The sequence below is a fragment of the Fundulus heteroclitus genome, chromosome 18 (assembly GCF_011125445.2).
Source record: "Fundulus heteroclitus isolate FHET01 chromosome 18, MU-UCD_Fhet_4.1, whole genome shotgun sequence".
Taxonomy (NCBI): domain Eukaryota; kingdom Metazoa; phylum Chordata; class Actinopteri; order Cyprinodontiformes; family Fundulidae; genus Fundulus; species Fundulus heteroclitus.
The window spans coordinates 25,315,354-25,331,955 of NC_046378.1; the positions used below are offsets into that span (position 1 = coordinate 25,315,354).

A 16,602-nucleotide genomic window follows, 5' to 3' on the forward strand; every position below is an offset into this window, starting at 1 on the left:
TGGCGACCACTGATGCACTTCCACTGTGGCAAAACAGACCTTAGCTATTAGATATATTCAGATGGTGCCTGCGTCTTTGATATGAGGGACTTGGGTTTGAATCCCAGTTTTGTGAGAAAGGGCATCTGGTATAAAATATCTCCCAAGTCTATGTGCAAGTTGTAATGACTGGCTGTGGCCACCCCCAAAGAAGTTAGCTGCTGAAAGGACTCACATTTATAAAGGCAGGATTTTATCTGGCTCAGTTTATGAGTATCAGAGTAAAGTGGGTTTAATAAGTATGCGTTTACACCTTTCAGGTTTTTGTTTATCAAAAAGTTTGAAAACCATGTGTGACCACAATTTTGTGTTGCTCCAACACAGAAAGTTGTGATAAAAATAGAAGTTTTTGATTTTAAGGTGACAAAAGCTTGAAAATCGCTAGTGGTGTTGATACTTTTACAAGATTATATTTTTCTCTTATAGGCTCGATAATTATTTAGGCCAGTAGTTTGTTCTAATAAATAACATTACATTTATTAAGTATAGTGTCCCCAGCAGCATTCAAATAAGTTGCTAATCCTTTTCAATTGCAATTTTGTGTATTTTTACCAAATGGTCATTTTAACAAGTCTTACAGCTAACATTATGCTGATTGGATTATTTATCTATGTTTTAAATTATTCTCTTTTGTCTTCAATTAGCTTGTGTATTACCTGGAAAGGGTTAATTTCACCACGTCATTTGGTGATGAAGTGTCATTTGATGAGAACGGTGATGCTTTACCAATATATGACATTATGAACTGGCTCTGGCTCCCTGATGGACAAACGAAAGTTCAAAATGTTGGAGAGGTTAAAATGTCCGCATTCAATGGTGAACAGCTCACACTTGATGGAGACAAAATCTTCTGGAACTTTGAATCCAAAAAGGTTATCTCTTTCCTTTTGTCCCTTTTTATAACTTGTGAATTCATTTTAATTTGACAGGTGTACTTATGTCTCTCCTATAGCCACCTAAATCAGTGTGCAGCAACAACTGTCCTCCAGGTACCCGTGTGGTAAGAAAGAAAGGGGAACCTGATTGCTGTTTTGACTGCATACCTTGTTCTGAGGGAACGATCAGTAATAACAGTAGTGAGTTTTCATGTTTTAGTTTTTTTTATTATTATTTCACAACTTTATTTATCTTATGAATGCATGATTTGACTTTGTTCTTTCTTTTTGTCAGATTCCTTGGAGTGCTTCGGCTGTCCAGAGGATTTCTGGTCCAGCCCCCAGCGAGATCTCTGTGTTCCCAAGAAAACAGAGTTCCTCTCCTATGAGGAACCTTTAGGGATCTGTTTGACAACAGCCTCACTGCTGGGCACATTCATCTGCACTGTTGTTCTAGGGGTCTTCATTTATCACCGCAGAACACCGATAGTACGTGCCAACAATTCAGAACTTAGTTTCAACCTGTTGCTTTCTCTTAAATTGTGCTTCCTGTGTTCACTGTTGTTTATTGGGCGGCCCAGACTCTGGACCTGTCAGCTGAGACATGCAGCATTTGGGATCAGCTTTGTGCTATGTGTGTCATGCATCCTGGTTAAAACCATGGTGGTTCTGGCTGTTTTCAAAGCCTCCAAGCCAGGAGGGGGAGCCAGTCTCAAGTGGTTTGGTGTTTCACAGCAAAGAGGAACAGTTCTAGTTCTCACTTCTGTTCAAGCAGCAATCTGCACTGCTTGGCTCGTCTCTTCCTCTCCTTCTCCACATAAAAACACCAAATACCACAATGATAAGATAGTTTATGAGTGTGTAGTCGGATCCATTGTTGGTTTTTCAGTGTTACTCGGATACATTGGCATATTGGCTATTCTGAGCTTTGTGTTAGCATTTCTGGCGAGGAATCTTCCTGACAACTTTAATGAGGCCAAACTAATCACTTTCAGCATGCTGATCTTCTGCGCTGTGTGGGTGGCCTTTGTTCCTGCGTATGTCAGCTCACCAGGAAAATATGCAGATGCAGTGGAGGTATTTGCCATTTTGGCCTCCAGTTTTGGTCTCTTGTTGGCACTGTTTGGACCAAAATGTTATATAATTTTGCTGAGACCAGAAAGAAATACAAAGAAGGCAATCATGGGAAGAGGAGCAGATTAATATAAATAGGGTTGGTAAAAGTACCCCTTGAACCTTCTTTGCCATTTGGCTACAATATGACCAGACTTTAATGTACTTTAGTACATTTTATTGTGAAAAAAAGTTGCGTAACATTGTTATCTGGACTTTGACTGGATTCTAAAATATGATTATGCTGTGATCAAAGACAATGATTTCAAACTCCAGTCTTTGAGGGCCGGTGTCCTTTAACTTTTTAATGCGTCTCTGCTTCAACACACCTGACTTCAATATGAGCTCATTAGCAGAGCTAGACTGAATGCTAGTGACGTAGTTTAGCTGTTTTATTCAGGTGTGTAAGGGAAATCAGTCCACGAAGATTTGAGTTTGAGAGCACTAATCTGAGGCATTACATTTTTGCCCGGCTACATGTTAAGGATCATTGTCCTGATGGAAGGCAAAACATTACCCCACTCTCAGGGATTCTGCAGCCTCCAACGGGTTGTCTTCCTGGATTGTCCTGTATTTAGTCGGACCATCTTAACATCAACTTTGCCCAGCTTCTTTGTATTTACTGAAAAAAAAATCATCTGCACAGCATCATGCTGGTCCCCCCATGTATGCTGATCTGCGGTGTTAGTTTTTCACCAGACATGATGTTTTCCAATTTATATTTTTGTCTCCATCGGACCAGATCACTCTGTTCTACATGTTTGCATGCAGCAAACTGTACTTGGTCTTTAAGCAGTGATGTCCTTCTTGCTACTCATCAATAAAGGCCAGCACAACTATTGTTGATTAGTTGACACATTGTCCTACCAGAGCTGTGTCCTATGCCGACCAAGGAACTCACTGCAGATATGTTTGGATTAAAGCTGTAGAGAGAGCTTGTGGGAGTGGTGTCCTATTGATTAGAGAGGTGGGCATTTGTGTCTTGGAGAAGCTCCAAAGATTGGCAGTTCAAGACTAGGTTTATCATTCTGGGTCCCTGAGCAAGATCCTTTACCATAGATTACTTCCTGTGTGCCACTCATTGTTGGCAGCACAACCTATCCCTTAGGTTAAACCTAAGGGATAGGTTAAACACAGTGAGTACATTTTCCTCTGTAGGATTTAAATGGAAATATTTAATTAAGCAGAGATAGTTTATAAAACAATACCCTATGACTTGAGAATCTCACAGTGAATGATGAGATGTGATACAAATCATAGCAGCCACCAGGAAACCCGTGGTAATCTCTTGAGGTGGTCAATCATTTAGCAGCACTTAACATCAATTACATGTTTTTTGAAGAGTAAAGAGGACTAAATGCAAAAACACATCACATCTTTTTTATTTAACAGATATGTATAATTTTGCTTTTACTTTAGGATTATGTGTAACTTTAAATTGTTCTCTGCCACAGGATCCCTATACAGTCGATTTAAGTTAATGGTTTTCACATAAACAAATGTTAAAAAGTTCAAAGGGTGTGAATACCTTATAGAAGTTATTATATGATGTAATTTTACTGATTAAACTAAGACTGAATGTTGTAAGATGTTATTCAGAAATGGGACTTCATGACACACAGGCACACACACACACACACACACACACACACTGATATATTAAAGAATTATTTTTGCTCTTTAACAATGTATTATGGGAAAACCTGCTCAGTTATATAACTTATTGTTTCACTTATATTACTTGTTTTTGAGTTCACATAAAACTAAGAACAACATGTGTTATTTTGCTATAACTTGTTTTAACTTGTGGTGGGACCCTATGACAATGTCTTGTGGGTAAGACTGATTCTGTATTCCTTATTTTGCTTATATTTGCGCCATTATCTGAGTTTGCAATATTATTTTGCTTCACACACTGCTAAGATGCTGGGAACGGTTTTGTTTTGAAACGGGACGAACAGCTCAGATGGGAGGGAGAAGTGGCCACTCTCCCTCCCATCTGATACTTTGTTTATTGGTATAAAAAGGAGGGGACCTGCCCTCAGTCGTTGAAGTCAGTCCGTGGGTTGTATGGACGCCCAGCCGCGTGGATTGCTCTCTAACCGGAGTAACCGACTTCCCAGTCCTAACAATGGTAAGAGATGGAACAACACGCCTGTTTGAAAGCTTGCCAGGCTTTAAGTGCTTGCTACTTTGCGTGTCTGCAAAGTGCTTGCTGTTTTGTGTTGCTGTGTTCTGTGGGGAATAATAAATGTGCGCCTTATATTCTAACAGAAACAGTGTTTGAGTCCTTATTTGTGTTTGCCGATCTATCCCGATCCTGAAATAAACATTTCATAACACACACACACACACACACACACACACACACACACACACACACACACACACACACACACACAGGTAAAATATCCTATCCAGTTGTTAAGTCTGACATGACGGGTGAATTTCTGGGTCCAAGCCGGCAAATCTTATCGTAAACAACAATGGCGGAGCCGGTGAATTTATTCACAATTTCCTTGTTCTTCAGTAAGGCATCACCAAGGGTGGAGAAGGGGTTAAACTCTAACCAAGTGATCAGTGTGACCATTTTGCCTGACGGTATTATTAAAGGTAGTATCCAGGCACTGATGTAAAAGAAAAGTGAGGAGAGGTAGAAGTCAGTCAGTCTTACTAGCCAGTTTATTTTAGATTTAGGGATGATTTGCCATGTTCTGGCAAAAATTTATGTAAATGGAGATCAAAACAAAATTTGCACCAACAAGGATTTGGAGAGTTACAAATGCTAACACCAGGCTGGTGGCTAGTTATAAAAGTACCAAGCATAAGTTAACACAGCATTGGCAGAGTTTGGATGTTAGGCATTTAAAGCTGTCTCAATGAGTCCCTCCACCTCATCCAATGATGGGGTGGTTGAAATGGAGAGTCAAAGAAATTGCACGGGCCGGCGCACATTTGTCAAAGCTCCCATCTGCCAAGGTGATGGGAGCTCCCAAGTTATGAAATATCTAATATATAAAAATATATTATCTATCTATCTATCTATCTATCTATCTATCTATCTATCTATCTATCTATCTATCTATCTATCTATCTATCTATCTATCTATCTATCTATCTATCTATCTATCTGTGTGTGTGTATATATATATATATATATATATATATATATATATATATATATATATATATATATATATATACACACATATGATTATATACACATATGTGTGTGTATATAATCAGGGTAGACATATAATCAGGGTAAAATAAGTCCCTCAACAGGGATTAACCCTGGGGACAAAGTACAAATATAAAGTTAGGGTGAGGAATGCAATTAACTGACCTTGGGGTTAGGTACAAAACCCATTGATCATAGGACATGAAAATAAATAATCAGGGTTAGGTAAGCCATCCACCAAGATTAAGGCAAGGCTCAAACCTCTGGCGAAGGGACAAACTAGAAATACTTGGTTAAAGTGAGGTATCGAACCCACTGTGCGTGACTAATCGGCAGAGACAAGCTCCACCATATGGCTGCTTTGCTGATCTGGGTTGAGAAAAATGTGTTGCGGACCGACATGGAGTGTGTGTGGAAAAAGCCAAAGGCACCTAAAACAGACATCACTGCAAAATGAGGGTCTGAGATGACACCCTCCACAACGCAAGGTTAGTATTTGGCAAATGATTATAACATTTTCTTGTTGTATGGTATAAATTATTTGTGTGACATTATATTGCCACCATAAACCACCATTTCATGTGAAAATAAACATATCAGATGTTGATCACATACAGTCATAGTGTAGTGTATATAAAGTGTATGCTATAAATGATTAGTGCTGATAAAAATGCAGTAGAGGGCGGGGACCTTGGTGTTCCGATCGGCTGCAGAAGCTGGCTCTTGGAACGTGGAATATCACCTCTCTGGTGGGGAAGGAGCCGGAGCTAGTGGGCGAGGTTGAGAGATTCTGACTAGAGATATTCGGACTCACCTCGACGCATGGCTCTGGAACCAGTGTCCTTGAGAGGGGCTGGACATTCTTCCACTCTGGAGTTGCCCCTGGTGAGAGGCGCTGAGCTGGGGTGGGCATACTTGTTGCCCCTCATCTCGGTGCCTGCACGTTGGGGTTCACCAAGGTGAAAAAGAGGGTGGCCTCCCTCTGCATACGTGTGGGGGGACGGGTTCTGACTGTTGTTTGTGCTTATGCGCCAAACAGCAGTTCAGATTGCCCCTCCTTGGTACTCCCTCGTTTTGCTGGGGGACTTCAACGCTCACGTAGGCAATGACAGTGAGACCTAGAGGGCGTGGTTGGGAGGAGTGGTCCCACCTGATCTGAACTCGAGTGGTGTTCTGTTGTTGGACTTCTGTGCTCATCATGGATTCTCCATCACAAACACCATGTTCAAGGCATAAGGGTGTCCATATGTGCTCTTTGCACCAGGACACCCTGGGCTGCAGTTCGATGATCGACTTTGTTGTCGTTTCATCTGAACTGCGGCCGCATGTCTTGGACACTCGGGTGAAGAGAGGGGTGGAGCTCTCCACCGACCACTTCCTGGTGGTGAGTTGGCTCCGATGGTGGGTGAGGAAGCCGGTCAGACCTGGCAGGCCTAAACGTATTATGAGGCTTTGCTGGGAACATCTGGCAGAGTCCCCTGTGAGACGGAGCTTTAACTCCCACCTCCGGAAGAGCTTTGAACACGTCCCGAGGGAGGCGGGGGACATTGAGTCCGAGTGGACCATGTTCCGCGCCTCTATTGTTGAGGCGGCTATTCTGAGCTGTGGCTGCAAGATTGTCGGTGCATGTCGCGGCGGCAACCCTTGAATACACTGGTGGACACCAGCAGTGAGGGAAGCCGTCAAGCTGAAGAAGGAGTCCTACCGGACTTTATTGGCCTGTGGGACTCCGGAAGCAGCTGATGTGTAGCGGCAGTCGAAGCGGTGGGCGGCTCAGTTGGTCGCCGAGGCAAAAACTCAGGTGTGGGAGGAGTTTGGAGAGGCCATGGAGAAAGACTTCCGTACAGCTTTGAAGTGATTCTGGTCCACCATCCGGCGTCTCAGGAGGGGGAAGCAGTGCAGTACCAACACTGTTTACAGTGGGGGTGGTGTGCTGCTGACCTCGACTCGGGACGTCGTGCGTCGGTGGGTGGAATACTTCGAAGACCTCCTTAATCCCACCAACACGACAGGCGGCTTGGTGCGGCATCTGCTGTGAAGCGGGCACTGTACCGATCCATTGTGGTGAAGAGAGAGCTGAGTCAAAAGGCGAAGCTCTCGATTTACCGGTCCATCTACGTTCCACCCCTCATCTATGGTCACGATTTGGGCCACATCAAATTGCTGCGCAGTGGGGATGCTTCATCTACCATAATGACATGGAACTGGGATCCTCTGTGGTCAGGTCCAGTGAGAAGTTGATCAGGAGGCAGTTTTAGTGTGCCGTCACACAGAGCCTGACCAAAGGTGGAGTTGACCAAGATCCCACCATATCTCATTCTGCCAAATCCCCCAACGACGATCACCCTGAACTTGCAATGGGCTGATGTTCAGACGTGACAGAGCATTTGTTGTTGCTACTCATAAGTTATGGAATAATTTACCCTTGAGTATCAGCCAGACCTCCTTTACTGTTTTGAATCTCTTTTAAAAACACACTTTTATTTCCTGGCTTTTAATACACTGTGATCTTATCATTTATTGCTGTAAACCTGTTTTTTAGCTTTTGATGGATGTTGTGTGTGTCTATGTTTTGTATGTTTTTAACTTCTGTACATGTACATCACTTTGTCCACTTTTTAAAATGTGCTATAGAAATAAATCTGATTGATTGATTGTTTGATCAGTTATTCATAACCAAGGAAGGATGACTCCAATTTACAACTGTTAAAATATAACAAATATGCAGGTGCATCCATGTTGAGCCTGGTCTCTGTGACCACCATCATGCTCAGCTCTCGACATTCAGAACATACGCTCGCTGTAAGGCTGGAGCTCATCTATCTTACACATCAGAGACTGTAAGTTGCATGGAATGACATATGGCAATGGAGGCTGACAACCTCGTCAGCGGAGCCTTCACCACACTGCACCCCATCTGCCTCTCCTTCGTCAAGACAGTCCGCTTGCTGATTTATGTGTTTTCACAGCTTTGGGCAGGTCCACATGCGGTGTCTGTGAGCAAGTGAGCAGAAGCCTCACTTACTAACAGAGGTAGATTCCTTCCTCCAGAGGTTTGAGACATCGGCAGAAGATTTAGGATGGTGAGCATGGCAAGCCAAAAATCAGAAAAGCAAAAATAATTACGCCAGCAGAGTAGAGTGATGACCAAACTCATAAAAATACATTCTAGATTTAAATTTTATTTGCTTGTTTAATTTTGAATGCAATTGTTTTTAAAGAAAATTTGTAAAAAATAAACAAACAGAACAATTCGAAGTATTTTCTGCGCATTAGCAGTTTTAACTTTCCAGTATTATTTATTGCATCATAGCTTTTAATGTGGACTTCAATACTTTCCGTACATTTTATGTTTGGTTTTTGCCCATTAAAAATTTCTTAGTGTTCTTCTCTGGTTGAAACAAAATGATAAAACACTTTGGAGCAAATATACACAGTATCAGACCAAAACTGGAAGCCAGAATGGCAAATATCTCCACAGCCACGCTAAATTTCCCTGGAGAGCTGACATATGCTGGGATGAAGGTGATCCAGACTGCACAGAATATCAACATACTGAATGTTATCAGTTTGGCTTCATTAAAATTACCAGGTAATTTCCGAGCTAAAACAGCTAACACAAAGCAAAAAACAGCCAACAGGCCGATGTAGCCGAGCACAGCCCAGAAGCCAACAGCAGAGCCTAATGCACATTCCAGGATGATCTTCTCCTTGTATGTGGTTGCATTTTTCACTGGGAAGGGAGGACTCACAACCAACCATACAGTACATATAATAACTTGAATAAAAGTGACAGACACCACAGTCATTCTTTGTTGCGGGGGACCAAACCATTTCATGGCATTACTACCTGGAAGTGTAGCTTTGAATGCCATTAAAACCACAATAGTTTTACCAAGAACACAGGAGATGCAGAGGACAAAAGTGATGCCAAAAGCTGTGTGTCGCAGCATGCAGGACCAGTTTGAAGGTGCTCCGATGAATGTTAATGAACATAAGAAACACAGAGTGAGAGAGAAGAGTAGTAGGAAACTCAATTCAGAGTTGTTGGCTCTGACAATTGGAGTTGTTCTGTGATAAAAGAAAACCATTCCTGTTATGATGGCAAGACAGGCCCCACCGACAGAGAATACTTCGAGAATAATTCCCAGTACTTCATTGAAGGAAAGAAACTCCACAGGTTTGAGAAAACAAGCATCTCTGTTTGAGTTAGGCCAGAATTCTCTTGGGCATGGGATGCAATCAAGAGAATCTAAAAATGAAGTCATAAAGGGTTGTTAGTATTTAAACTAATTGATATCATATATATATATATATATATATATATATATATATATATATATATATTGCTATAAATAAATATAAAACAGGTTCACCTGTCATATTACTGATCTCTCCTTCAGGACATGGCATACAATCATAGCAGCAGATGGGTTTTCCTTTCTGCAACACTTTACGAGTCCCTGGACGACAACTCTCAGAGCATACTGAAACTGGTACCTGAAATAGAAATGGAAAATAGAAATAAATACACACAGGACAGCTGTTTTCAAGTAGCTAAGCTATGTTGCATCATTTTCATTACTTCCGTGTTTCCATCCACCCAGGTCAACTTCCTGTTAATACGAAACTCCTGGCCCTTTGGCAGTGATGCATCGTAGTACCCCACGGTTACCAGCTCAATTACACCACTCTCACTTTTCTGCCAATTGACAACCTCGTAAGCAGCCACAGGGTCTCCATAAGCATCAAAAGATATATGGTAACCATTTTGGGTAAAATTGACTTTCTTTAGCTCAGACAAAACCTGCACATATGTAAATGATAAAAAGGTTAATTGGGAGCAAATAGAAATGCAACAACACTGACCTGGGATCAGACATTAGATATTGATGTCAGAGAAAACACAATTATTGCTATTATTTCACTGTTATCTAATTGTATTAACTTAAACTCACCTGATGTAATGCTAACCCAGGTTGAGTTTTACAGTAAGTTGTGAAGTTATTTTTTTGACACAGTGCATTGTGAATAGCATATGCTATGGCATATACAGCCTTGTACACCATGTTAGCAACTCTGAATTTAGACGTTTCAGTATATGGGATCTTAAGTGTCTTTAGGTCTTCAGTTCCATCACACAACTTCTTTTTTGCTGATGTAGCTAAAAATAAGCAAAGAAAACTAAGGTGGTGTCATACTTTCATACCATATAATCATTGAGAGTCTAAAGGCACAGAGAAATTATGGTTCAGTATATACCTCGTTTCTAAATTTACTGTTCGGTACGTTTTCGGTATATTTCAATCAAGAGAAACAAACCATTTGTGTTGCATTAAGCAGTGAACAAATCATTTCTAAAATCTATTTGATTTTATTATCTTTTACAAAAACTTAAAACAAGAGCTTGTAGCACTGAATTCAGATTATTTTCTATTAAGAAAGGATAAGCAGGTTGACCTGGATACATTATGCAACAATAAAACCACCTGAAATTGTAAAAGTTGTTATGAAGTTCGTTTTCCATTAAAAAAAAAGATGGTTGACAATAAAGAAAAAAAAAAATCACTTTGGAGTTCTTTTGATATAGACAATCCAGTGTATAAGTTATGCCTCAGTGCACCTTAAAACTTCAGCACTTGGGATATCCCCTCTCCTAAACGGAAACCTGCTTACATGTCTAATGCTGTACAGCATTTTACACTTGGTGAACGCTTCCACGGGCACCAGATATAAGATAATCTTCATCCAGTACACCGACGGTGCTTACATCTAGTATAAATTTGCTTCTAGTGAGTAATTAAGTGCTAAAAAATTGACAAAGCCTCAGTTCTTTCCCCATTGTCACTATGTTTAAATAAGGAACCTTTATGTTCCTTAAAAATCAGACTTTACCCTGGGCTCATACTGACTAGAGTGTAGGTTATGTGTGGGTATGCTGATCCAGTGTTGCTGTTTCTGCCCCTCCTCGCTTTCGGCTCTCCCTAATACTCAATAGTGGCCTTGGCATGAGACATAACAAAGAAAGTCTATCCTATACAATCAATATCCCACACAGTAGCTGCGCAGCATTTGGCCTTGCAATCAGCAGGCCCGTGCTCACATGTCCGAGTGGCGTGAGGCCATAGTGACTTCAGAATAATATTCATATCACACTTTTCCCAAAATGCCCACTCACACTGTCTCTAGGAAAACAGTAGCCATCTGTGGCTCCAGTTGCCAAAAGGGTGCTCTCAAGAACAGAGGTCCTTTCTGTTATTGTCCTTCATAAATTATTAAAAACAGCTATGGCTTTCGTCTTCTATGGCTAAACTTGTTATCCATGCTCATGAATAAACTGTTTCATGCTCCAATAGCCCCTCTGTTTCCTGATGTTTCTGTTTTGCCGTTTTGTTTAATCATGTTAGCGTAAGTTGGTTGGGTAATTTTATTCTCAAATTCCCCCGAACTTTCTCCTGTCTTGCACCCCAACTGTTTTATAATTGGCTTGTGAAATTCAGGAACTTGATCCGGGGGCTACTGTGGTTTCCGGACAAGCTTCCTTCTTGTGGAATCATTTTGTAGCGCATCACAACCGCTATTACCGCACCCACAAGTGGCTGATGTGAGGGTACACACTGATTTCAATGATTTGGTCTGATATTTCAATGATATCTGTGTGTTCAGTGTGAGCCCAGCCTTAATCTTAGTTGAGAATCAACACAGATCGTTTTGGTGATGCCACTTCAAACATTAACAACTGGCCGTAGCTCTATGCACTTAGGTCTACACATAAAAATTATCCCAGTGTTAAGCTTTGAAACAGCAATGTATTTATTTGGTACATGAGCGTGTTGAACTGAAAGAGCTGTACCAAAAATGTCCCATATGTATTTGTTTACGGTTACGCGACCTATATTACATCAACATTGTTTTAACACTAGAATTACCAGAGAAGGGTCATTTAACATTTCTACCTTTGGAGCCCAGAGACGGGTCGACTGACCTGAAGGATTTTAATTAGCATCCTATAAGCAGTTGTGAACCGGTGCTTTTGTTCTGTAAATAAGGCCATTACTGGTGCACCAAAGGAAGGGGGAAGCTTAACTCCCTACTAACTGCCAGGTACAGCTGTGAGCAATGACCAGAAGTATTTGTGTCTAAGTCAAGAGGACTGAAATTCCAGCATGAGAAATATACAAAGGTATAAGAGGCAATGGCAATTTGGACAATTTGGTATTCGTACTACTTGAACTGTTTTGCATTTTGTTAAATTATGATTACAAACATCAGTGTATTTCATTGGTATTTTATGACATTGACTCGTACAAATTAGTGCATAATTGTAATGTGAATAGAAAAGGATCTGTGGTTTAAAAAGTGGTTTTCAAAGGCAAATCTGAAAAAGTGTGGACTGCATTTGTATTCAGGGCCTGACAATCCTAGATTAAAAAAAATTGCTTAATTACTAAATTCTAGTCAACACAAAACTTACTGTTCGATTGAAACAATAAGCTTGTTATTGTTCGATTGAAATCGGAAAGAGAGGGGCATACTTAGACATGACCAGGACATGGTCATCAGCCTAAACTGACAGGGTATCACTCAGACAAACATCTCCTTCTTTAAAATAATTTTCAGAACTACCTTGTTTGCTATGGTAGCACAGAGTAGGCTTATTTTTCTACCCTGACTCCCAAGCAGCTAGTTGATTTATAATATAACATACATACATAATAAACCATACACACTTGGTTTTAGAGATTTTGTATCCCAAAAATGCTGCACTTTGCTAATAACAAACAATTGTTTATTATTATAGTATTTAGTTTTATCCACACTGCAGGGTAATAGTTGTAAAGTGATAGTGTTGGTTGCTTTTATTCTTTGGGGGATGCTATATTCACTAGATACGGGGAAACTGGTCAGAGTAAAAAAAGGGGACCTTGTTAAATGCAGTGCAATTATAATCTAATGAAATAAAAGTTGTTTTCTTGGGTGTTCTGATGTATGAAATCAGCAAACAGCTCCTTAATTTTCAAGGAAAACTTGTAAGGTAAACACGGGTTGCCTACAGTAAAATGTGTCTTTTTTTTATTATTATTATTTAACCCCATCCAATGATAGTCCTGCAGTAACTTTGAATGCCAACCCGTGTTGCTAATTTGGTTAGTTTTCTACTGTAGAGCTGCCTCCATCATAGATCTCCCCCCCCCCAACATGGACTATTCACACGTACCTTCTGGCCTGACAGTACAGAAGTGCGGAAAGCTTTTGTGAGTTCGGCTCTCCTCCCCCCTTGCTGATTCCTCAGGCAATGGCCCTATTTACAATTGAACAAGGGATGCTAATTTGAGCCACCAGAGTCGTCAGTTTGGACTCAGGGTCTTTTGACCCTCTTTCAGGACTTCAGGGAGGAGGTCGAAAACCCTGGTAATGCTAGTGTTAACACTCCAACTCAATGATGTGAGATGATGTTTGGTGACATCATCAAAAGAACTTCAAACTTCAAACAAAAGAAGCATTGTATATTAATCTTTTTGAAAGAGCTAGAAATTGCACTACTTTTGTCAGTTCTTTTTTCTGCTAGATGGTTTGATCTGGTTGGAACTTTTTAATCAGGATTATTTAAAAAATCTAAATCAAACATCGCCTTCCTACTTTTTGTCAAGCTGCAGTTGAATGCATCCTCCCAGAACTCCATCAGCACTGTGGAGGCAGCCACTTCAGAGGGAGAAAGATCCAGAAGGAAGTCTCTAAAGCCGGGGATGAAGGATTGCTGAATGGCAACTCCAATTGCCCCTGCACAGAAACTGAATCTCATTAGTTGAGGGTCTGTTACCCAGCCCTCACTTCCAATCCACTGACGAGATGGAGGACGATGTTGATCCAGCTCTTCAAAGAGGAATTTTATATCACCATCGGACATGAATGCCACTACAGCAATTGCTGTTGACCTGTAGAGATAATAGATTTTACAATGTAAAATACATACATGTTTCCATTGCTTTCTAATTTGTTTTAGACAAAAATAATATTTTAATATTAATGAGCTTTTTTTTAAAATAGCTAAAAAAACGGGTCTGCATCCCAACAAAGCACATGAACGAGACAAAAAATGCATAAACCTGCGGATAACATCAGCTACTCTTTGTATCTTGCTCTTTGGGTCAGTCCGATGGAAGGATTCAATGTATTCTACGCAGATCCCTTCTCTGTGTGCTGCTTCCAGAAAAGATGCCATGCCATTTCTTCCATAATCTGAGTCAGAGTGGACAGCTCCTATCCAAGTCCAACCAAAGTGTTTCACCAGTTTGGCCATCGCATCAGCTTGATAATGGTCACTGGGAATTGTTCTGAAAAATGTTGGGTACTGCTCTTTATCTGACAGACAGGCACAAGTGGCAAAGTGGCTCACCTAAAAAAAGAAAAAAACTGACCTGTATTACCAGAGATATAGAAAAACAGAGTCATTACAGTGCATAATACATTTTGACTATTTACCAGAGGAATGCTGAACGGTCCAAAGATGCGTGACATGCTGATAGATTGTGTGGACCCAGAGTCACCAATTACGCCCATTACCATACCTACTTGTGAACAATTATTGCCTGTGTGAAATACAGGGTCTTGCCCGTTTGAAAGCTGAAATGCAACATGCATGGCCATGGACACAGAGGCACACGAGTCGTATATCTTATAGCCAAGTTTAATCCCAGGCAGCAGCTCCGTGCTGTTGTTGATCTCCTCGATTGCAAAGATCATTGCACGACAGAAGCGCAGTTCACGGCTGTTGATACTCCACATGGACATTTACAACATTTTAATGATTTATATATGTATTATCAGTACACATTTCCATTAACAAGATTACATTTGGAAAACAAACAAGGAAAATTATTCATATTGTGTTGATAAATAATCCATAATCATAAAGACAAATTAAAACAAAGGTGAGATAGTCAGTGTACAATGTGGTTTACAAATTATCAAGTGTATAGGATCAAAACCTTTTCAATATCTGTCAGCAAGCTGAACTTTGCACTGTTGAAATAAATTTTGATGTAACTAATTACTAAGAATGTTCTTATATAAATCATTGCCCTCTACAGCACAGCTCTACACCATATAAATGAAAACCTGACTTCATTCTGACACTCTCCGTTTCCCAACACTTCTCCCTCTTACCAACCTTCCTGTGCAGGTGGTCGGCTCAGGTGCAGTTGTGTAGTTATGAATCTTTGTGAGCTCCTTGTAGTGGATGGAAAAAACGCCGCCAATAATGTACTCCCCATCCATTGAGAATGCAGGTAAATGAGCTGTACTCTGTAGGGCACATTTTACTGGTAAAACCCGATCTTCTATCCCCTTTGACCCAGTAAAAGCAACAACTAAAACAATAAGTAGACACAGAGCCATTCTCAAGCCACTGAGAAGAAATGAGACCTCCATCCCTTAAATCTAAAGCTGAGTGTGAGTGCTTTTACTGGTTCATATAGGATAACTCTATTACAAAACATCAGCATTGCATCATAGAGATGACGTCACCTTGTGGTCTGATTTGTTCTTACCATTCATGAATTTTTATTTACTGCATAATTGTTGTTTTATCTCTTTCATTCTAAATGAGCAAACAAATCTCACTTGTATAACACCCTTTTTGCTCATAAAACATTTAACTCTTGCAGTTTTACTTATGCATTTGATCTTTCTTTAGTGAATAAACTTGCACTGTAGGGTTTTAATCTTACTGGAATTAAATTTTTACTTTGGAAACTTGCATTTGAACCAGAAGCAAATTATATAGTAGATATTTTTATTTTCAATTAATATTGTAGACACTTAGAACTGAATAGAATAAACAATAAAAGTTATGGCCAAAATAATTTATACTGCTGTCAGATCTCAGTTTGATCTTTTAAGTTATGAATGGTTTACCTCTGATTAGAAACCGTCATCAGTGTGTGAGGTTTTTACTGGACCAAGACACAGACAGAAGCCACATGTTACCCATTTGTTTAATAATGCTTGCTCTCTGTGATTGCCTGTTCATTGCAACTTTTAATGATAATCATAATTTTTATCTGGCTTTAATATTATGCAGCTTAATTTGTACAGTGTCCTTGACTGCTCATAAAGGCACTCTTTGATAAATTTCTTTATATTATTATTATTATTATTATTATTATTATTATTATTATTATTATTATTATTAGCTTCCTTTACACAAATTAAGTTACAAAGGTACATGAGGATGGCAGGACACAGAAGGAGTAGAAAACTGGAGCAGAGAGACAAGCCACAGGAAGCATTATGAAGGAACCAATAAAGAAGCAATGACCAGCAGGAGATTAAATAGTGGGGAACACAGGTGAGTGCCATAGGGCTAATTGAGGAAAGACAGGTGAAGAGGAT

General features: G+C 40.1%; 2 protein-coding genes across 2 annotated transcripts; one reads left to right on the top strand and one right to left on the bottom strand.

Moving 5' to 3' along the window:
* The first annotated feature begins 81 nt into the window (after positions 1-81).
* On the top strand, positions 82-2,128 carry LOC118566773 (extracellular calcium-sensing receptor-like). The gene is made up of 4 exons (XM_036150162.1): positions 82-111; positions 684-911; positions 992-1,115; positions 1,210-2,128. Exons 1-4 carry the CDS (start codon positions 82-84, stop codon positions 2,115-2,117), a joined length of 1,290 nt encoding a protein of 429 aa, XP_036006055.1. The 3' UTR covers positions 2,118-2,128.
* A 6,427-nt stretch (positions 2,129-8,555) lies between these two features.
* On the bottom strand, positions 8,556-15,501 carry LOC105920880 (extracellular calcium-sensing receptor-like). The gene is made up of 8 exons (XM_036150268.1): positions 15,380-15,501; positions 14,692-14,986; positions 14,316-14,605; positions 13,849-14,144; positions 10,167-10,372; positions 9,794-10,015; positions 9,585-9,708; positions 8,556-9,460 (listed from the first exon to the last, which is right to left on the bottom strand). Exons 1-8 carry the CDS (start codon positions 15,484-15,486, stop codon positions 8,556-8,558), a joined length of 2,445 nt encoding a protein of 814 aa, XP_036006161.1. The 5' UTR covers positions 15,487-15,501.
* Positions 15,502-16,602: the final 1,101 nt, after the last annotated feature.

Coding starts and splice junctions, on each gene's coding strand:
- LOC105920880 (XM_036150268.1), bottom strand. CDS start 15,486: ATGGATGGGGAGTACATTATTGGCGGCGTTTTTTCCATCCACTACAAG. Junction 14,606..14,691: donor GACCGTTCAGCATTCCTCTG/GTAAATAGTCAA, acceptor TTCTTTTTTTAG/GTGAGCCACTTTGCCACTTG. Junction 10,016..10,166: donor CTGGGTTAGCATTACATCAG/GTGAGTTTAAGT, acceptor ACATATGTGCAG/GTTTTGTCTGAGCTAAAGAA.
- LOC118566773 (XM_036150162.1), top strand. CDS start 82: ATGAGGGACTTGGGTTTGAATCCCAGTTTT. Junction 112..683: donor TGGGTTTGAATCCCAGTTTT/GTGAGAAAGGGC, acceptor GTCTTCAATTAG/CTTGTGTATTACCTGGAAAG. Junction 912..991: donor GGAACTTTGAATCCAAAAAG/GTTATCTCTTTC, acceptor TCTCTCCTATAG/CCACCTAAATCAGTGTGCAG.